Source organism: Hypomesus transpacificus, chromosome 15 (genome assembly GCF_021917145.1).
Source record: "Hypomesus transpacificus isolate Combined female chromosome 15, fHypTra1, whole genome shotgun sequence".
NCBI classification, from domain to species: Eukaryota; Metazoa; Chordata; class Actinopteri; order Osmeriformes; family Osmeridae; genus Hypomesus; species Hypomesus transpacificus.
The window spans coordinates 12,631,141-12,654,002 of NC_061074.1; the positions used below are offsets into that span (position 1 = coordinate 12,631,141).

At 50.1% G+C, this 22,862-nt stretch overlaps 1 protein-coding gene across 1 annotated transcript in view; it reads right to left on the minus strand.

The window, feature by feature from the left end:
• ncam1b (neural cell adhesion molecule 1b) overlaps positions 1-22,862 on the minus strand; it is a 46,639-nt gene that overhangs the window by 3,384 nt on the left and 20,393 nt on the right. Inside the window, exons 6-18 of the mRNA XM_047036041.1 lie at positions 22,682-22,799; positions 21,814-21,974; positions 21,576-21,718; positions 12,651-12,680; positions 10,295-10,445; positions 9,811-9,998; positions 9,342-9,438; positions 8,868-9,038; positions 8,412-8,540; positions 5,552-5,676; positions 5,065-5,245; positions 1,733-1,928; positions 1,383-1,499 (exon numbers count right to left, since the gene is read on the minus strand). Of these exons, the coding sequence (XP_046891997.1) occupies positions 1,383-1,499; positions 1,733-1,928; positions 5,065-5,245; positions 5,552-5,676; positions 8,412-8,540; positions 8,868-9,038; positions 9,342-9,438; positions 9,811-9,998; positions 10,295-10,445; positions 12,651-12,680; positions 21,576-21,718; positions 21,814-21,974; positions 22,682-22,799 (1,807 nt within the window). The remainder of the gene's footprint in view (positions 1-1,382; positions 1,500-1,732; positions 1,929-5,064; positions 5,246-5,551; positions 5,677-8,411; positions 8,541-8,867; positions 9,039-9,341; positions 9,439-9,810; positions 9,999-10,294; positions 10,446-12,650; positions 12,681-21,575; positions 21,719-21,813; positions 21,975-22,681; positions 22,800-22,862) is intronic.

Below are 22,862 nucleotides of genomic sequence, written 5' to 3' on the forward strand. Positions count from 1 at the left end.
AGTCACAGCAGGGGCAGCTCTGACCTCAGGCTGGGGGGCTCCGTCTCCTAGCAACGGGGATGCTTTAGCTGGGACGTCAGAGGAGATCTCCCGAGTGGGGGCCGGGGGCGTGGCCGTGGCAGAGGCAGGGGCAGAACGAATGGGGCCTGGGGAAGGGGATGTGGGTGGGGCTGGGGCAGAGGAAAAGCTGTGGGTTGGGGCTGGTGTAGAGGCTGTGGGTGGGGCTGGTGTAGAGGCTGTGGGTTGGGGTGGGACTGGGGCAGAGGAACGGCTGTGGGCTGGGGCAGGTTTAGGGGCTGAGGGTTTGGGTGGGTCAGCATGGGTGAAGGCCGGGGCAGAGGCCGGGGCAGGAGAGGGGTCGCTAGCCGGGGCTGAGAAGCTGCAGGTGAGGGTGGTGGTCTCGCTAGAGGGGCTGTCCAGGGCGGGGTCAAAGGTGTCGGCGGTGGGCGTGTCAGAGTTGGTGGCTACAGAGGAGAGCGTGTCCAGGGCCAGGGCCGCGGCGTGAGCGGCCAGCCTGAGAGAGCAAGGGGAGAGAGCAGAGACACACACACTAGACACCCGGGTGACTGACACACAGCAGGGCTGACTGACAGAGCAGGGCTGCCCAGGGCAGGCACGCCCAGTTAGGCTGGGGAGGCATGCGTTGCAGACAGACAGCAGCCAAAACACAGAGAGCAGCCCGAAACATCGACTAGCACAGACGAAAACACACACAGGATAACCATGCAGTGAGTGAACACACAGCGGAACTACATCCCATGCATCCACTACCATAGACTTCACAGAGGACTTACAGTCCTGTAGGCAAAGATGACCGCCTAGAAACAACTAGAGCACCAAGCATCACCGCCTGAAAGGGTTGAACAGTACCAGTGACTGTTAGCTAATCCAGCACCAGGTTGACTAGCACTATTTTGAGGATGTATCTCAGTGATACTACCATAAATGACCTATGCAGCAGGACATAAGCCCTGCTCGTGTCTTTGACTGGTATTGATTCAACCTTCACACACACAATAAATCATCTCCAAAAGCTGCGAAAGAAAAAATGGTTTAACAACAACATTCCCTCGCCCTCCCCTGAAAAAGAAGCGAAAAAGAGTAGCTTTACAACAGAAAGCTTCACATGAGCTCAGGACAGAGGACCCCACTTCAGAATCACTTATTTCACCGTCACAAACAGTAACGTTACATAAACGACTCGACATCCCACGCTGACGAGCTGTGCTTTAGATGTCAGAATCAAGAATTTGGCTACAACACAACGACAAAAAACGTCTGAACCGGATTGGTTGGGATGTGGTCTCGTGATTCTTCAAAGAGAAGTGTCCTGTACCAGCTCAGACATGTACCGTGTACGGTCAGTACCAGCCTATACACACTCTGGCTCTGTAAGAGGCGTGGTCTCGTTGGGTTCCGTGGGCCCGCCCGCGTTGTGATTGGCCGTGCATTCGTCTTCCGTCCTCACCTCCACGATGGGCTCTTTGGACTCGTCTTTCCTGTGGAGGAAAAGCATTCTGGGATCAGCCTTCCGGTACGCATCTATGACACCAGTTACAGGACAGTAGCTGCTTTACGGTGCCGTACAAAAACACCTCGTTTTATTGGTAGAGTTCGGGGTCGGGGAGGTCGTTCGAAATTGCCTTTCCTTGAAAGGTTTTACACAATTTTTAACTTAACCACGTCGTCGTTTGGAATGAGAGTGTGGATGAACGGGGGGGGGGGGCCTCACATGAAGGCTGCCTTGCCACCTTCCAGGCTGCTGTCCTTGGCCGTGGAGCCCGGCTTGCCGCACAGACACATGATCAGGCCACACTTGTTGATGAAGAAGCAGCTGACGTCCACGGCCAGCAGCAGCAGCAGCACGGCCACGAGGAGGACGCCGGCGATGATGCCCGTCGACAGCGCCGACTCGTCCCCCAGGTCTGCTGGAGAGGAGGGAACAGGCGGTGAATCAGCCGCGCCGGGGGTACACCTCCGCTGACCTCTTACATGGTCACAAGAACTCTATACCGTTGGCCAAAAATGATTTCATGGAATGAACAACTCACCTGGCATGCACAATGACCCTGTCCGCGTCTACCCAGCAGTAGATACACGTGCTGAGCAGAACAGCGCGCCAATCAATAACTCACCGCTAACAAACAGTGTGTGTGCTAAATGCACTCAAATAAACATATTGATCTTTTCTGCCATTTCAGATGTTTTGAAACAGGCATTGCCAGGCCTGACCTTTACAAAAAGACAGATCAATTTACAGATAAATGTATTAAACCAACTTTATTAATATTAGACACCCACGCCGCCACCACTCCAAACAGCAATAATAAAATAACAATAAAACCTGAGGGAAGGTTTTTGTGTTGGACCATATTAACGCTTTTGTAAACAGCACTTTAAATCCCCCCCCCCTCCCCCTCTCGCCCCCTCTCCGCCAGTGTGTATACAACTGGGTCATTTCTGATGTTTGAGTGGCCTTTTATCTCAGAGAGAGAGAGAGACAGAGAGAGAGAGACATAGAGAGAGACATAGAGCGAGACAGAGAGAGAGACAGAGAGAGAGACAGAGAGAGACAGAGAGAGAGACAGAGAGAGACAGAGAGAGACAGAGAGAGAGAGACAGAGAGAGAGACAGAGAGAGACGTAGAGAGAGAGACACAGAGACAGAGAGAGACCGAGAGAGAGACACAGAGAGTCAGAGAGACAAAGAGACAGAGAGAGAGTAGAGTCTGTGTAGAGACCTGCAGGACACACGCTTCATCTACCCCCAGGACTGCTCCGGCCTCCTTGCTCCTGCTGGGGAGATCAGTGCCACAAGGCCAGGGAGCGCCACACTCAGCACGCATCACATACATCAGCACGCATCACATACATCAGCACGCATCACATACATCAGCTGCTATGTGTCAAACACGTCAGCTGGCACAAGGAGATGGAATTCCACGCGACCAATACTCCTTTATTAAAACACACGCACTGACACGCATATCAACATCACAATGATTTGGGTACAGTCTAATCCTGGGGCGTTAATGTTCAATATTACATATTTGTTTTCTGGTTAGAAGCCTTATATGGTTGCTCGTTTAATAATTCATGTTAAAAAAATCTTTACATATGGTACATTTCCCTTTAGTGAGTGAAAAAACAAAATGATGTAACATCCTTTACAGCAAGGAAACGCACCAACTGTCACTCACCTGTCCCAAGTCAAGTGTTGCTCTACCACAAATACCTCATACCCGGGTCACTACACTAGCGTTCATTACTGTAAACCCCAGCACTGTTCGGTAGTCTAGTGCTGATGCTAGCGGTGCTGCGCCGCGTCGCCCCCCCCCCCCCCCTTCTGCAGCACACAGAGGAAGCTTTTATGTTCAGTAGGTCAGTGATGTTCCCGAGCTACCCTCCCCATGCCCTGACCCAGCCAGGACGACGTGGTGACAGAAGGCGTCCGGAGAGAGAGACAGACAGACAGCCGGGTCGGAGCAATGCGACCTCTGTGTGTGTGTGTGTGTGTGTGTGAACTATGAGAGCAGGAGCGTGGTCAGTAAGGACGTGATGAGAGCGCTCAGGGTGGAGGTCACCGCGGAGCAGCCCTGGGACGCTGACACGCACATTGGCGCAAGAGGAAAGGTGTTTTGAAAAGTGATGGGGACAAAGGTCATGTGGTCCACCCGTGTCCAAGCCCCGCCAAGACAACAGGAACGAGAGAGAGAAGAAGAGGAAAGGGGAGGGAGAGAGAGAAAAAGAGAGAGAGAGAGAGAGAGAGAGAGAGAGAGGAAAGGGGAGAGAGAGAGAGAGAGAGAGAGAGAGAGAGAGAGAGAGAGAGAGAGAGAGAGAGGAAAGGGGGAGAGAGAGAGAGAGAGAGAGAGAGAGAGAGAGAGAGAGAGAGAGAGAGAGAGAGAAAGATAGATAGAGAGAGAGGGAAAGGGGAGAGAGAGAGAGAGAGAGAGAGAGAGAGAGGAGGGGAGGGAAAGAGAGAAAAAGAGAGAGAGAGAGAGAGAGAGAGAGAGAGAGAGAGAGAGAGAGAGAAAACAAGGGAAGGATGTCGGGGTAAATGAAAACAATGGACACGGAGAGAAGGGGCGGGAAATTGAAAAGAGGGGGGGAGAGAAAAGAGGAAATATGTCAAGTTGGAAAACAAAACAAAAAAAGAACAGAGGACAAATTGGAGAGAATTGGAAAAAAAAGCAAAACTTCACAACAGTAAAGCAACAATAAAGCAAAAGCACAGCACAAGTGAGAGGAGTAACACCAGATATGATCAAGAGGATTACGGGACTGTTGTGAGTACATGAGGGATAACTCGTGTACATGAGTAAGAGTGTGTGTTTTGTTTGACAGAGGAAGTGTGTTTGTGTGAGAAAGAACGTAACTGAGTGCAGTGTGTGTGTGTGTGTGTATGTATGTAACTGTGAGTGAGCGAGCGAGCGAGAGTGAGTGAATGAGTGAGCGAGTGAGAGACAAGTAAGTCAAAGAAAAACAAACGAGGGAAGGAGTGAGAGAAGGAGAGAGCCCTATAGGTATTAGATCAAAGCACCCTGTTTCACCTGGGGACAAGCTGGAGGAGTGCACTGCAGCAGAGCGGCTATGTGTGGGTCTACTGGGGGCGAGGGATGGGAATGGGAGTTGGCCCTGCTATGTTACAGGAAAGCTCCATTCATCAAAGGGTGCTACGTGGGTACAGGCTGCTTCCACAGGGCCCAGCTAGCCCAGTACGGCTTTGCACCTGCAGTTCTGTGGGATGCAGGTCAGCACCCCCCCCCCCCCTTTGCATGTACAGGAGCCTGGAAGAAGCCTGTTTGAACCCTGAGACGTTAACTCATACTCCTACAGAGGGCCGGGTGCGGCTCCGCCGTTAATCTCCGAAAGCCAGATTCAATCATCGTTTTCGCAAATAGGAACCCGTAAAAAACAAGTCAAGAGAGTCAAACCTCTGTGTGGAGTGTGAGCTTCATCACCTCAGCGTCCCCAACGCGGCTCAGACAGTTAGTCCAAAACAGACACGGAGACTTTTCAAAAAAGGCTGCGTGCCCCCTGATGGGAGGCCGCAGGAGGGACGTACCTGGGATGGCCGCTGGCTCGGGGTCGGTCCGGACCGTCAGGACCCCGGGCTGGGACTTCCCCTGCAGGTTTTCGGCCACCACCAGCACCTCGTACTCCGTGTTCCAGTCCAGGCTGGTGAGGACCACGTAGTCGCTCCCGCTGGGCATCCTCATCTCAGGCTTCCACTCCGACAGCTGCTTCTGGAGACACAGACGCCCACAGCCTCCCTCAGCCAAGCTCCCACACCCAGCTGCAATCCACTTCCCCTCATTCCTTGAGCGGACCTTTTTATCCAGAGCGACGTGACAATGTGCACACACTGCGGTAAGTGCAGTAGATAATGAAAGATCACAAATGGACCGTTCCAGCAGTAAAACCGTGGTTAGTGCCGAGAGTTCCAGAGTTACAACTGCACGCCCTCCAGTAATCCCCTGAGTGGATGGCTGTGCTTGACGTCTCTGGACGTGCCCCTGATCCCCCTGTGTTCTCCAGGTCATCCTACTTACTGGTTTGAAGCGGACCAGGTAGTGTGTGATGGGCGAGCCCCCGTCGTCCTGCTTGGTCCACCTTACTTTGAGGGAGTTGCCTTTGGGCTGCAGTATGCCCTCCAGCTTAGGGGGGTTGGGCTCCCCTGCAGGTGGACAGCAGCGTTAGTACATTCACATTTAGTCATTTAGCAGACGCTCTTATCCAGAGCGACTTACAGTAAGTACAGGGACATTCCCCCCCCCCCCCGAGGCAAGTAGGGTGAAGTGCCTTGCCCAAGGAAACAACGTCATTTGGCACGGCCGGACTGACTTCCCTATAGCCACCTGACTCCTAACTATAGTAGAATCACTGGGACAGGAGTCGGACACCGTCTAAGTCTGGCACTGGCACGCTTCCTGTAACCTCCTGCTACCTCAGAAAAAATATATTTAAATATGAAAATTCTGTCAAAAGTAAACAGAAGTGTTCATTTGTTGTTCATTTTTCAACCTCAAGCCTGAATCCCTCATCAAACAAGGCGCATGCAACAGCTGTGACACAGCCGTTTGTAGTTCCTCTGAACTTTTAACGCTGGTATTCTTGACCTATTTACGCGTAATAAGCAGCCTATGTTTATCTGATCTAATTACACTGCGGGCCTGACTACTGTGGAAGAACAAAGAGGTTCTGCATAGTAATTAGACATGCAAGGAGCCACCACTAGGGGGGTGATGAGCGCCGTGAGGACAGTCTGAAGACAACACGGCCTAGTGACGAGCAGGCCTCAGAGCGTGCATCCCACAGACACAGCACCTCAACAGAGCACGCTCAGACTGAAGACTCGGCGTTAGTCAGACTGAAGACTCGGCGTTAGTCAGGAAAGGCGCGGTTCTGATGTTAGATGTGTATAATGATTCAATTCAATTCGCTTGATTAATCCAGAAGGCAGTTCAAGACTGCATCTGAGGAACATGGAGAGCCTGGTCAGGTACAGCAGATGGAAAGCTAGTATGCTATCTGGAAAAGAGACAAAGGATTGTCTTCATTTGGGCTTAAACCTTCTAGAGGAGCTATGACTGTGTGTGCTGTGATTTATCCTGCACCGTTAAAGCTGTTAAACAGGAAGGGCTTCTTAGGAGACACTTGGAGCTGCGACAACAAAGCAACTAAATCACTGTGATAACTCTGAGCCTCGCATACACAGTGCAGACAATTGGCTATACATAACTGAGTAGCCTAGCATGCGGATGAATGTGGTGAGTTGGAGCTAGTTTAAGGGTTAGGATGTGAGAAGCAGCTTTTAGTATCGAGGTTGTGATTCTTCAGAACAAAGAGTTACCTTCTGCGGGTCAGACGAGTTCACCAGCACCATGCAAGCCACAAAACAGTCACATGAAACGCACGCGTGTGATTGGTTGAAAGGAAAGCGGAAGAGGTAACATGAAAGATACAAAAATAGACAAGATAAAACAACGACAGAAAAAAGCAGTTTTAAAGACTTCAAAAGAAAATGACAAATGAATCAGATTTACAGGAACAGAAAACCACACAGAATCCAGGAGGGGAAACAACACACATGGTTCCTCTGCAAGAAGTTGACAAGTGAGACTTATACCAGGATATCTTATCTACATTCTAATTTCAATCAGTCCTGGGCTCGGCATGATCTAAAGTGAGCCCTTGTCTGTCAACTCAGGACAGAGGAAACTGCAGTATTTCCAATAAAGATAGTATTCAAAACACTCCCAGGAGAGAAGGGCACGTTTTTGAAACACTGTTGGTATTCTAAAATACTGTAGTATTGGTAATACTACGAGCCATGTTCAGTTAATGGGCTTGCTTGGACAATCTAATGACATTGACAAAACACAGTCCACAACGAGGTGTGGTTCACAGCACAACAGAAGAAGCAAAGCAACCTAGAAGACAAAGGAGCCAGGACCAGTACAGGAAGCAACAAGGGGGAGGGGGGGGGGGAGACTGGGTGATCTATTCCTCCTGAAAAAGGAATCCAAACAAATTTTCTAGCTACCAACTACCATCTATCACCTCCGAAGTCCTCCCAACAAACCTGTTTTCTCGGTGAAAAAATTAAAAATGCCATCTGGGGGATATAAAAAGAACAGATGTCAGACTGAAGAGGAGAGGAGAGAGGTGATGTGTTAGGGAGGAGGAGGGCAGGGAGGAGGGCAGGGAGGGTTCAGGGTCACCAGAGGAAAAGGGCTGAGGCCCCCAGTAGGACACCCAGCTGAGGACAGGAGAGGCTCGCACATGAGCACCACGCAAACTAGGCTTGGGACAGGGGGTGATAGGACAGGGGGTGATGGGACAGGGGGTGATGGGACAGGGGGTGATGGGACACTTACTTGTGTAAGAATAACCTGAGTGGTCAACAGAAGGGGGAAAACAATTAATTAAAGAGATGACAGAAAATATATGAACATACCATGAAAAAACAAATGTGTGTATAGACAAAAAAACGGGGACACATGCAAAACTGAAAATAGCGATCAAAACATCTCTATCAACAACTTCTCTAAGCCCTTTTGGCATATTCCGCTAAGAAAAACACAACCAGCAGGTGGCGATCTAACTTAAGGAGGCAGAGAAAGCTTTAGCAGAGGGGTGGATATCCTGGTAGCAGGGGGAGATCTCCAGCCAGACTATGCAGTCCATCTCAAACACAAACAATATGGTTACAGTACGAAACAAAGCACGATGGGGGGAAACAGGAAGTAACAAAGACACAGGAAGCCTCCGATGTCCTCAGGAGATGTGTAAAAGAGGGCCAGGTGTGTGCTTGGATTGGGGCTGTCAAGGCGGGGTGTGACAGAGAGGTAGGTGTGACAGACGTGTCGTGATGTGACAGTGCCAGTGTGTTTGTGTGTGTCGACTTACGAACAGGCTCCGTCTTGAAGATCACAGCGGGGCTGCTGTCACCTTGTCCCTTGCCGTTGATGGCAGACATCTTCACCTCATAGTTGGTCTCTGGCTTCAGGCCTGTGATCGTCACCTCAGTCAAAGCACCTGGGAAGACCCATTCAATATCTCACTGTGACGGGACACGATAACGCCACACCTGCTCCACTGCTCCACACACAACTGGTAAAGACTCCTGCTGCTCTGGCACCAACAAGACTTTAATGTACAGCATCACCTCTGAGATCCTCTCTAGACCAGACACTACCCAGTCCATCCCAGACCCACCTCTCTGGACCTCATAGACCAGACACTACCCAGTCCACCCCAGACCCACCTCTCTGGACCTCATAGAGCTGACACTACCCAGTCCACCCCACACCCACCTCTCTGGACCTCGTAGACCAGACACTACCCATTTCACCCCAGACCCACCTCTCTGGACCTCGTAGACCCGGTGCACCCAGCTCCCCCGGCTCATGGGCTTCCACTCGGCGCGGTAGCGCAGGATGGGCACCCCCCCGGAGGCTTCGGGCTCCTGGAACAGCACCCTGGCCGAGCTGGAGAAGGGCTCCACCTGTCCGACGGAGGGGGCAGATGGCACGTCTGGGGGAGGGGGGGAGAGGCAGAGAACAGTGGGTGCTTAGGTATAGAAACGTGTTTCTGCAGGGGTAAGTGGATTGAGGAGGGGGGGGGGGGGGGGGGGGGATCTCAGCTGATTCTAGTTGTCTATAATCACCATCAATCTGGTCTCTGGGGTTGTTAACTCAAGTGTCTCATTTCATGTTTTTGCAATTTTTTTCACCAAACTGGGGGGGGAAATGAAGAGGGCTCCAGTCGCCCAAACACAGCTGTGAGTGAGGGCGTGTCTGTGTACGCGTGATGGAGCATGGACAGTGGAGCCCTTACCGGCCTGAATGAGGAGGAACTCCTTGGACTCGGTGCCCATCTCATTGGAGGCGGAGCAGTTGTAGCTCCCAAAGTCGTTCTCTGACTCTGGGGTGACCTGCGGAGGCAGAAGCACCAGCGTGTGTGAGGACGCAGGGAGAGTAGGGAGCTCTCAAACGCCAGCCGAGGTGACTGGGAGTTTTGTTCTGCTGGTGTTTGTCCATCAGGAGGCTTCTATTTTTATTCCTCCCTCCCCTTGGTTCCCGCAGCTGAATTATTGATTGGAACCGGAGAGTTCCACGATGGAACTATGGGAAAACCCTGACAATCCAGCGCAAACATATGAAATCTTTATGGCTTGAGGTAAGGGGTTATTTTGGTCCTAGTGCCTACGTAAGCGTGTGCACCCGGTCTGCGGGGGTGTGTGTTGGCGTATGTGTGCGCGTGTGCACGTGTGAGTGTGTGTGCGTGTGGCTGTTTGTGTGCCCACCTCCAAGAAGCTGGCTGACGGACCGCTGTAGACCTTGATGTTGGTGGTGTTGAGGTTGGGCAGCTGCAGGCCGTCTCTCAGCCACAGTAAGGACACTTGGCTGGGGTGGGCCAGGACCTCACAGCTCAGGTTGGCCGGGTTCCCCTCCCAGGTGTACACGGCGACCGAGCCGTTGATCTTAGGAGAGTCTGAGGAGGACCACGTCCAGGAGAACAACAACCATGTGTCACGTGAGGAGAGAAAACATGCACAGTCTGCAGCGGCAGTCGGAAGTCGGTGATTTATCAAACAGATAAGTCAAGGATTTATCCAACAAACTAAATCAATCTCAGATTTATCAAACTCCCCAAAAAACACAGATTTATCAAACTAAAACAAAACAAATTATCAAAGATTCATCAAACTGAATAAGGTCAACGATTCATCCAAACAATAAAAGTCAGTAGATGCTGGATATGGCAGTTGAAGGTGGGCGGGGTCTTACAGCGTATTTCCAGGTATGCGTGCCGGGCGTCCTCCCCGATGGAGCTGCGGGCCGTGCAGAGGTACAGGCCTGCGTCCGTGTACTCGGCCTTCTTCAGGGTGAGGGAGGAGAGGCGGGCGTCGCTCCTCACCATCACGTTCCCGTCCAGGCTCTGTGGGGAGGGCAGGAAGACCCTGTCAGACTCTGCAACACTGGGGCCCTGCAGCACTGGGACCCTGCAGCACCGGGGCCCTGCAGCACTGGGGCCCTGCAGCACTGGACCCTGCAGCATTGGGGCCCTGCAACACTGGGGCCCTGCAGCACCGGGGCCCTGCAGCACTGGGGCCCTGCAGCACTGGGGCCCTGCAGCACTGGGGACTGAAGAGCTGTCATTAACTGTGTCATTAACAGTGTTCTCTGATAAGGTGAGTGTGTGTGTGTGCGTGTTAGACGTGGACAACCCTACACACACACAGACAGCCGGTGCTGTAGAAGAGGCAGAGACATGATAGCCAGAGAAAACATCAGGTGGTCTCTTAGTGTGAGACTGAGGAGAGATATGTACAGTAGGAGAGACACAGCGTCAATAATGGAAGAGGCAGATAGAAACTATCAAGAGATTTTCACAATGGCTGTGCAGGGAGTTTGGAGGATGAAGACAGTTAAAAGTTCTCTATTTAGGTCACCAGTTGTGAAGGGTGTCTGAGCCTGTCACATGAGTCGACATGCCGAGCTCACACTTTTACAACAGCTCAGAGCTCTTCCCGGGGGTTTGATTTATTTGGCATTAAATCCGACTGTCCATTAATAAAATATCGTATTGAATTATTTCTCCGCTCCACCAAGCACTTGGCATTGTGCATATATGCCACGTGTCACATGGGCGCCCCTAGGACGCCGCGGCTTTCATGAGTGACCGCGGCTTCCACCACGACACGTTCATGCTGTTGATGCATTTGACGAATTCGGAGAGGGAGGCAACATAGTTAGACGAGGGAAACTCGAGAGTTCTTCCTGGGGACCAGGAGGGAGATGAAGGATGACTGCCAGCACAATCAGGGGCTTGCCAATTAAAACTTTTTTTTGTTTGTTTGTTGAAGAAACGACTCCCAGAAGATGCAGTCTCCTTATGATACCTGCCTTAACTACAGTCTAAGGGGCCTGGGAATCTCTCTTCAAGATGCGTTTGCGCGGATGGTGACACAGCGTCCGCCTGGGTCTCACGGCCTCAAATCCTCCCAGTGTTTCTCTTTCAGGTCTATTCTGCTTCCCTTCTTTGGGTACTTCTATTATTTGCATGTCTTTGATCCAGCAGACATGCCAAGCATGCCTCCTACACTCCCAGCTCCGGAACAGACCGTGTGAGTCGAGCCTCAGTAGGGGGAGTCCTGGTAAGAGAACACCTCATTACTTTGCATTCTAACTCGATAGAAGCAGCGTGTCTGGAGCAGTAATGATGCCCAACGCGAGCGAGGCCCGGGGGAAACTCTTACGTAACGCAGTCCCCCTTTTCATTCTCTCCGTTGCCCCCTCTTGGTCGTCCACAAACACTGACGAGGCTCATGACATCACCGCCAGCCCGAGTCTGGAGAGGGCGTCATCACGCGGTGTCACTGCTTAACCTGGGTGGGGGTGCGAGCAATGACAGCCCTCGTGAGCCGAGTCAGGTCTAGGTGTGTTTGAGTGCAAGTGCTGGTGACCCCACACCGTTCAGATGGTGGAGAACGACTTCATTCTATTAGATAGTGGGGGGGTGAGGTCAAAGGGTCGCTGCAGATCTCCATGGCTACAAGCAGACAGTGTTACCAGGAGGTGAATACACGCCCGAGATACACAATCTCATGTTCGATGGGGGGGTGGGTGGGGGGTGGGGGGGAATATCGCTGTTGATGTGCAATATGAGATCGCTGATTCATTAAAATTTTATAACTTCAACAAGAAGGCGCTATGAATTATTCAAAAGGGTGGCGGCGTCTATTGAGAACATCTAGGCGATTTTAGGACGGCTTGATCATTTGAGTAGACCCTTATTCCCTGGAAGGAAGGGAAACATCGCATCATTCAGCAGTGTGTGAAACCTGGAAACAGACGAGGGGGGAGGGAAATCATCTTTTCAGGGCTTTGGGAAAGGAGGGAGGGAAAAAACCGTCTCCCAGTTCTCAGCGTGCCAGCCTCTCGCCTCTCTAATGAACCCAACAGAACTCTGATGAGAGGAACCTCGGGCGGTTTCCATGACTACTGCAACAGCAGAGGAAGGTGTTGCAGGACAAGAAAGAAGGAAGTAAAGAGAGAGAGAGAAAGAGAGAGAAGGAGAGAGAAAGGAGCATGCGTGTTCCAGCAGGTAGGCATGTGTGAGGGTGGACAGCGGGAGCTATACCTTGTGCTGCTCGGGTCGAGTCCACGAGGCCTGTAGGGGGGGGGCAGAGACAGAACAACAGACAGGCAAAGCAGACCTTAGACAGGAGTCTTCATCCAGGCGCAGCTGGGTTCAACGAGCTAGTAATGTACAGGGCATGCAACTGTCTGGCTGCCGCCCGGAGCGGGTACCTGTTGTAGTCTGTGGCTTTAAACGGGCTACTGCTGAATGAACATGCATGGCGGTCAAACGAAAAGGAAAAACAGCTACCAGACTATGTTGCATTCATATGCAGATGTTCTACAGATTCATATGATTAGCATGAGAATGGCAACAATGAGGATGTAGCCGTGGCGCTTAGCACGCGCTTTCATTCAGAGCATCTTTGATGCACTTTCTGTAGGCGTTGTCACATGCCTCTAATTAGTCTTTCAGATTTCAGGCATGTCGAAAGTAAATATATCCAGTCTCAATCCAACTATTCTAACACTGATGAGGGATTTCAGGCTTTATATATTCAATCTAGAAATGTGGCCTTTCATGTATGACATCCAGTAGCTGGCATGATAAAGAACACTACCCCGTTACATGGCTGGATTTTAGGAAGAATAAAAGAAAATCTGATCTACATTTAAGCCTCATCTTCAAACCTGCTTACGTTCTCTCATTTATGGCTTTAATACTGTTAAGGAATCCGTGTGAAAATCCACTCAATAAATATTCATTAACGTTACCTTTAAGATAACGAAGAACTCACTGGCAAAAACCAAAGCAACGGATAGCTATCCACCTTTGGCTTTGAGAGGTAGACTCAAAAGGCTACGGTTAAATCTTCACACACCTGCTGAAATGGTATTTTAGAAGGTGTGTTTCTGCCAGCTAGACTGAGTACCCTGTGGAGGACGAGATACAGGAGTCAGGGATGGGATGAGGGAAGGATGAGGAGCAGAGCGGGGCACTGAAGCAACACAAGCAAAACCAGAAACGGCGCCCCCGAAAAAAAAAAGCGAGCAGCAGTCTCCCAACCCGCTGGGACCCATCGTCAACAGAAGCCTGTCTCTCTCGACACGTGAAACAAAGTCATGTTCTATGATCCTACCGCGCCGTGCTCCCCTCACTTGGAGCCGGCAGCGAGCCAGACACACAGGGTTGAATGAATCGGCCTGTCTTCACACCGTGCTAACCCAGCATCTGAGCAGGACCGCGGGGTCCGAGGCACCAGCGCTTCCCCACGTCGCTGACATCCTGACCTCTCTTTCTGGTGATGTGGGGCGACTCCCTCTTCAACCGCCCGTCCTGTGGCATCTGGGTTCTACTGGGTGATGCCCTGGCTGTGTGTGTGTGTGTGTGTGGCCTCGATTTAGCCTGGTCACGGAGAGGTCACGCTGAGATAGGAATCTCTTTCTCAATGAGCGGTGGGTAGTGCTAGTGGCTGGGATAGCTGTTACAGCCCGGGAGGGAGTGTTGGCAACAGAGTGCCTGGTTGTAATGCTAATTTCTGGTGCTCGCTGGGGTGAGACCAGGCTGTCGGTAGGGGGGTCGGGGAGGAGGTGGTGTAGTGAGGTCAGCAAGACCACACGGAGCCAACATCTTGCCACACCTGAAGAGTGATTCAATCACATCAGACAAACCTAATCAGCCTTTGTGACACCCTCAGTATGCTGATTACCCACCAAATGCCGATGCAAAGGAACCATAGAAATGGGGGGGGGGACCTCCCCAATCTCAGCCCTCCTGCTAGCTTGCAAGCTTCAAAGGGCCTGCTTGAGACAACACGTCTCCAGAAACCATTTGCATCCGTTTTGGCGGCAGTTGAACAAAGAACATACCTTAATCAGAACTTTTGAGGAAAGTTCTTCAGACTTCACCTTTACCACGAGAGTACAAGGTGGAGAATTATGAGAGGGATATTTGTGTCATGTTTGTTACTTTGTTTTAATGTTGTGCTCACTGAAATCTTGATTCTAGTAACTAATCCTTCTTCCTGAAAGATAACCATGTCATTCTTGGTATCTACACAAAGCTCTCATAATAAAACAACCATTCAACTATATTTTGTAACTGTACCAAGATGTCCAGAACAATATTTGAATGATCTTTTGAACCAGCCAGAGACCAGATCACACCTTTGGTAGGTGTGAAGGAAGGAGGGGAGAGTTGACAACCCAGCTTCCCCCAATCAACGTCTGACCCAGACAGGTCCTCCCTCGAACTCTGAACTGTATAAATATCTGAGATGACCATTAATCTCGGACTCCAGCGAAACCAACCATGGCATGAACGCCATCGGGATTGGCGTTCCAAAGGACGTCCCCAAGCTTCTCCTGAGATTCAACTTTATAGTGATCGCGACACTATCTGGACGTTTCAACAGAAGAACCCAAAACGCAATTATCATTGCGACTTGACTGAGATCCCGCAGATTCAGCCACACGACCTTGCAGCGCAGCCGTGCTTTCACTTCCGATTCTTCAAATGGACCTTTGGCAAACCGCCCTCAACCTCATTGATCGACCCCTGATCAAACGTAACTATGGCTAACGCTCTTTCCTCCCAGACATGGCATTGGCGTGAGCTCTGTTTGTGATTTGTAAGGATGTAATCATTGACTTACCATTTCTGTCTTTCTTTAAGTTAGTCCATTTCATTCTGTTCATTGAAACCAATAACTCATATCTAACCCATAATCTAACTTGTTCATAAGATCTGTTTACCTTACTTGAATAAATTCATTGTAAAGATATTTTGACGTGCGTGTTCACTGATGCTACGATTGGCTCTACACTTAGAACGAATTCATTCCTAAAGATGAGACTGATTATTACATGTTAAATATAGGATTCCCTAATGTCCTAAACCAATATTAGGGTGGTGCCCCGAACTTTATGATAAATTAAGTATTTCTATTTTAACACGACGAGACCCCGCTACATAATGGTGCCCCGTGTGAGGCTAAGATAGATTGAAATGAGCAATCGTAACTTTTGTGAAACGAACTGTTAAAATAGAGCTAGCTCTAACTATATGTAGCATCATGTTTTAATACCACTGTGCCTGGGCTACAGTGGCTGTGTGCGTATTCAATTGTTTTGTAAAATAGGGCCAAGCTTTTAATGTGTGTGTGTGTGTGGGACCAGCTAGCTCAAAGGAAGCAGCTAGGTTTGACCGGAGGTACGCGCGTGCTCAGGAACACCGCGGCCCCGACATTTACGTTGTAATCTGCCTCGGCCAGCTCTTCAAGGAAAGTAGCATAGGAGCCTTTAGTCCTGAAGGACTTTTGTTTAGAAGCAACTAAACAACGCAGTTTCTACACGTAACCTATTATGCCGCCGCGATAGCTTTTCGGAAAAAGCATTGACTATTCCCGCAGCTAACTGTGTCTTAAACAGTGGTTGCCAAACTAAAGTTACATTGTTAGATGCAGTTCATCAATGTGGTTTAGTTAAGTTGACTACAAGCGCTACTTAGTAACTATAATTGTGTTAAAGTATGTACTATTATTACCTTGCACCTTTATTTGCTTTTTTGTGTACGTCTTTGGCAGTCAATTGTAACCATAACCTAAATGAGTTTATTGAAACTAGTTTGATTTGAAAAGCCGACAACTTTTCCCTCATCTAGACCCATAGTCACAAAGCTTCAATAGCTACGGCCATTGTAAGCCACTTCAAGTGCCTCTTTTTGTTTCAATTGTTTTCTCTCAACCTTTTCCCTATGTCATGTCATAGCTTAATCGCTCATAGCCATGCCAATGTCTGGGGAGGGGGTGTGACATGCTGTTACGCTGCTGTGGTCTTTCTTCTCTTGTCTTCATGTCAACAGTTTCACCGACGACGGTCTATGAAAGTTGACATCCGGGGGGATGTAGTGAGGTCAGCAAGACCACACGGAGCCAACATCTTGCCACACCTGAAGAGTGATTCAATCACATCAGACAAACCTAATCAGCCTTTGTGACACCCTCAGTATGCTGATTACCCACCAAATGCCGATGCAAAGGAACCATAGAAATGGGGGGGGGGACCTCCCCAATCTCAGCCCTCCTGCTAGCTTGCAAGCTTCAAAGGGCCTGCTTGAGACAACACGTCTCCAGAAACCATTTGCATCCGTTTTGGCGGCAGTTGAACAAAGAACATACCTTAATCAGAACTTTTGAGGAAAGTTCTTCAGACTTCACCTTTACCACGAGAGTACAAGGTGGAGAATTATGAGAGGGATATTTGTGTCATGTTTGTTACTTTGTTTTAATGTTGTGCTCACTGAAATCTTGATTCTAGTAACTAATCCTTCTTCCTGAAAGATAACCATGTCATTCTTGGTATCTACACAAAGCTCTCATAATAAAACAACCATTCAACTATATTTTGTAACTGTACCAAGATGTCCAGAACAATATTTGAATGATCTTTTGAACCAGCCAGAGACCAGATCACACCTTTGGTAGGTGTGAAGGAAGGAGGGGAGAGTTGACAACCCAGCTTCCCCCAATCAACGTCTGACCCAGACAGGTCCTCCCTCGAACTCTGAACTGTATAAATATCTGAGATGACCATTAATCTCGGACTCCAGCGAAACCAACCATGGCATGAACGCCATCGGGATTGGCGTTCCAAAGGACGTCCCCAAGCTTCTCCTGAGATTCAACTTTATAGTGATCGCGACACTATCTGGACGTTTCAACAGAAGAACCCAAAACGCAATTATCATTGCGACTTGACTGAGATCCCGCAGATTCAGCCACACGACCTTGCAGCGCAGCCGTGCTTTCACTTCCGATTCTTCAAATGGACCTTTGGCAAACCGCCCTCAACCTCATTGATCGACCCCTGATCAAACGTAACTATGGCTAACGCTCTTTCCTCCCAGACATGGCATTGGCGTGAGCTCTGTTTGTGATTTGTAAGGATGTAATCATTGACTTACCATTTCTGTCTTTCTTTAAGTTAGTCCATTTCATTCTGTTCATTGAAACCAATAACTCATATCTAACCCATAATATAACTTGTTCATAAGATCTGTTTACCTTACTTGAATAAATTCATTGTAAAGATATTTTGACGTGCGTGTTCACTGATGCTACGATTGGCTCTACACTTAGAACGAATTCATTCCTAAAGATGAGACTGATTATTACATGTTAAATATAGGATTCCCTAATGTCCTAAACCAATATTAGGGTGGTGCCCCGAACTTTATGATAAATTAAGTATTTCTATTTTAACACGACGAGACCCCGCTACAGTGGCGAAGGAGCCCCCACCCCTGTGAAAGACGTCGTGCTCATGATCACAGAACAGCAGTGGGGCTGCCTGTCCCGCAGAGAGGAGGATGGGCTGCTGACCAACTATCACGCCGGCAGGTTGGCGAGCGGGCAGGCGGGCAGGAACAGGCAGTAGCAGTCGAGTCTGACACGGCCGCACCATGGCTGCGATTGAGTCGACGAGTGTCGACGTTCAAAAAACACCAACACGACGACGTTCGTTTTAGACACCGCCGGGTAAATAAACAACAGGAAATGACACGATGATGGAGAGAGCGGTAAACAAGGCTCGTTTCTCCGCACAGGCCGTCTGCCGTGACGTGCTTAACAATGTCACGGGAGTGTTGGGGGAGGGGCTGTGGCAGGGACTCTACAGGAGGAACAGTGGCTGTGAGAGCACAGACAAGGCATCATGTTGATATGGGATCACAGTTCAGCCTAGATAGCCAGGAGAGCGCACAGGGGCAACAGGGTTAGGGCCATTTAATGAACTCTGACCGGCCGCTGCGTGGAACAATGTCCGTCATCAGTCCTGACAAGGGGACCAGTTCCAGGTCTGAGAACAGACCGGCTTTTCTGCGGATAAGAAACCCCAGAGTCATGCCACCCTCGCTCTGGCGTCGAGGCACAGAGATGGGCATTGTTTCTATGGACAACAAGAGCCTCTTCACAACACAGCACAGCTCTCAGAGAAGCAGGCCCTCACCTATTGCAGAGAGCATCCTTCTGGTTTCATGTCCATGGCTACCGATGGTTCACACAAAAGGACAGCCTAGTTTCACAACACTTCATCCGCCACTCGACATTAATCATGTAATCATCGGGTCTACATCGAGACACCATCCTCTGCAGGACTTTGGAACAAATCAAGTGAGAATCAATTCATTTTGTTCGCAAGAACCTCGGCTTTCACAGCGACAGAACATTGGCTGGCAAACCTGAGTGTTCCAGCTGAATGTTTAATATGTATTCAAATAAGCAAAGCCTTCATTATGTAGATAACGTGTGAAGCACGAGAAAACAGTTTATTTGCATTTTGGTTATTAAACAGACTCTCCACAACCAACTGCACTCGACTCACTGTGCATTCACTGTGGAAAAAGTTAATGTAACTTTCCTTCACAACAAAAAACACCACTGATTGCAATCCCAAGTGGAGGAACACTAGGGTACTAGAATGTACTCACATAATCACAAATCCAACCACATGGACACCCCACATAGAAATCCTCCCAAAATGCTTTTGGAACACTTCTAATCTAAGGTCAGTCAAGACAATCACGTATTAGATTTGAGCATTTATTGTTACATGACATGGACATGTAGATTTATTTTGGCGGAGTGGATGATCTAAGGGAAGCACTCCCTGCCTCCTCGATGCAACACATACATACATGACATATGAGGCAGGGAGCAATAGAGATATAATCCCCCTGTTGGATAGATACACAGACAGCATGGGGGAGAAGGGGACGGTGGAGGGTGGCAGCAGCACTGATCATACAACGACCGGGGTGTGTGCATATCCGCGCGTATTTTAAAGACGCCTTATCGGACGTGGCCCAATGGATATGCGCTGCTACATGGGTGTGGTAGTGGGAGGAGTAAGGAAGGTGGAGTAAGACACCTTATGTCCCCGATCACTGACTGACGCGCGCTGCCCGATTGCCCTGCCAGAACTAGCTGCGCTTATGGGCTTCTTCACTGTGTCTTTGTAGTATGGTACGGTAATCTCCTTCCCAACAAGGAGAGCGTCATTGTAGTCTCGCCTGTGTCTTCGCTCACGCACGACAAGCGTCCCTCTGAGAGCCTGTTAGCTACACACTGCTGTCTGGGTGCTTCAGAACAGAAACAAGTCTCTTTTCCAGAGAAGCTTCTTTCACCTCAGACGGACGCCTGCCTCTGAGGTCGGGCCGGACAGGAGTGGGCGGGGAACGCCCAGGTGGCTGTGATGACGCTTATCCTTCACAGCTTTCGGATGGAATTTTGAGTATGACTGTTTCAAGGGAGTACAACGGTGCCATCTGGCCGAGGAGAATGGACTTCACAGAGCTGAAAGGGAGACAGGGACAGAGAGAGGGAGACAGAGAGGGAGAGAGAGAGGGAGAGAGAGGGAGAGAGAGAGAGAGAGAGAGAGAGAGAGAGAGAGAGAGAGAAAGAGACAGAGAGAGGGAGACAGAGAGAGATAGGCGGCAACGAAACAGAGCACAGCAGAGGAACACGCCCACCATGCAAGCACACGGGTACACAGACATGCACAACAATATCCAGCATGGCCAGATCCAGGAACGAGGAAAGCAGTCATTATCATGCTAAGAGCCAGCTCAGCACAGGCAGTATGCACTGAAACAACTTTTCCCAACGGCTGAACAAGAGACAAGCGAGGCCTTTTTTTCATCTCTCATAACTTCCCAAGCTAAATACCCACTTGAAACCGAGGCCGCGATGAGCCACGATACGACGGTTATAGAGAAACCACACGACGAGAGAGCTTCAAACAATTAACAGCCATTTGCAATTCACACTCGGGCCGCCTTGGGAACAGACGTTCCATGCACACCATTAACAATGGAACCACAACGTCTGCTGATGGTGTGGCGCCGTCTCCCTTATGTGCCGCATGTGTACATTACTCATGCTGCTCTGAACGACAGTCGAAACGAGGCTGCTGATCATCTCTAAACCTGCGGCCCCCCGCAGAACCACAACGGAGCCACGGCAGCGCGGCCCAGAGGGGGGGGGGGGGGGGGGCAGACGTGGGCGTTTTGCTTTCAGCTTCAACCTTGACCCCATGGCGATGACAGGCGATGAGACAGAGGATGGGCGGACGGACGGACAGAGAGCGAGGGCATGGAGCAGGCGTCCTCGAGTCTCCCCGAGGGGGGGGGGGGGGGGCGGGCGCAGGTGATGGAGGAACGACAACACCGAAACGAGGAGGTCCTCTCTTTATGAGCGCCATCACTTCCACGGTTTCCCCTGACCTCTGTGGACAGGCCGGAGGAAGACCCCACATTGTAAACACCCATAAACACTGTGTTTAAAGGACCCAGAATCTGGCGATAATTGGAAGGCATGCAACTTTTAAATTGAATTCACAAACCCTGATAAGATCATATCTGAGGATTTTCCAATAAATTCTGACTCAAGGGCAGAGTAGAAAATTCAATAAAAAAAGGCTTATTTGATTCCATCAGGGTTTTGGGGCGAATAGAATCGCATACATAATTTGCTCCATAAATTGTTTTTGGTTTTGTTTTTTTGTACATTTCTGTGCCACGCTGATGTCATACCTGATAGATCCTGTTTGGATGTTCCTGTAAAGGAGAGAATGTTGTATATGAAACGGACCTTAGAGGCTCCGCCCACACTTCTCCCAGAACTCCCAGCTTCTTCCTCCTCCTACTGGCCTAGATTCCACTAGCCTAGCACAGTACAGCAGGCTGCAGTGCATGAAGATTAAGGGCACACAGGTGACAGTGTACGGTGGTTAGCAGGAGCGTCCACAGCAGCACAGGGTGCTGGGGGGAATACTGGGCCTAAGGCCAGGAGGTAACTAGCTCGTGCTCGCTACCATTCCATCCTGAGGGTGTGCTCTGTCATCTGAACATGACTGGTCCGCTGGCTAAATGAGACCATGGCCTCCTCCCCCCCGGCCCCGGCCCCGGCCCCAGCCTCAGTGCCTCTACCTGCTCCTCCTCCTTGAAGACTCGCTTGCTTGAGCTCCAGTTGATGGTGGGGGTGGGGTCACCTGACGCCTCGCAGGTCAGAGTCACCTGCTCCTGCATCTCTGACGCGGTTTGGTTCACCAGGTAGGTGATCGTGGGCTTCACTGGGAACACACACACACACACATTATAAATCCAATATGTCCCTCCGTGCCCCTGGGCAGACTGAGCTCCAGTGGATCTGAAGTGGGGGTCTCACCGAACACGCGCAGGCTGAGTTCCTGCTCCACCTCCCCGGCCTTGTTCTTGGCGATGCAGGTGTACTCTCCCTCGTCCAGCTTGGCCACGTCCATGAGAGTCATCTCGGAGCCGTCGTCGTTGAAGCTGTACTTCTCCCCTGCTTCCAGAACTTTTTGGTTCCTGAGTTAGGCAGGCAGTGAAGGGGCAGACAGAGGGCATACAGAGGTCATTAGTCTCGTGATTGCAATCAGCTCTCCTGAAACCACACAGGCCAGAATCCGAGACACAGACAAATAAGTCTGCCATAGCGCTTGTGTGGCTTTTAATAAATGAAATCGTTCACCCTAAACGTAGTTTTCAAACTGTGAAGTGGGCCAGCACCACCAATGTTATCACATTGTGGACAAATTAGCTCCCACCTAACTTCAAGTTTCAGTGTGAACCTGAAGAACTCTCCTCATCCAATATTGGGTGTTTTCACCCAGTCTGAAACCAAGACTACTCTTGAAAGCCATTTATTTCTTGACAAGAACGATGACCCTTGAAGTCAAGGTTTAGGCTCAGATAATTGCATTGTGGTCTCGAGAGTGATGGGGAGGGGGAGAGAGAATGGAAGGGTAGAGGAGATAGCAAGGCGGGGGGTGGTTCCATTCCAATGAAGACGTGATCCTAGACCCTTCAAGGTATCGACTCTCAGGTGTCACACACTGTCTACTTCTGTCTTGGCCTCTTCTTAACATTTAAACACTGCTCAGAGGACGTGAGGGCAGCAGGAAAAACAACTATGGAGGAGCAGGAAGAGTCCTGCCAGTCCGAGTGAGGGGCTCATGGCTCAGTATCTGTGTGTGTATTTGTGTGTGTGTGTTTGTGTGTGTGTGTCTTCTCACCTTGCCCAGGACACCATGGGCTCTGGGAAGCCGTCGGCAGCACAAGACAACATGGCCGTCTGGCCGGCGTCGGCCGTGGCATTCACCTCAGACTGCCAAACCCTGATGGACGGGGCCACTGGAAAGGAGGAGGGGGAAAAACTCAACTCTGAACGACAAACAACAAATCCAACCGGGACAA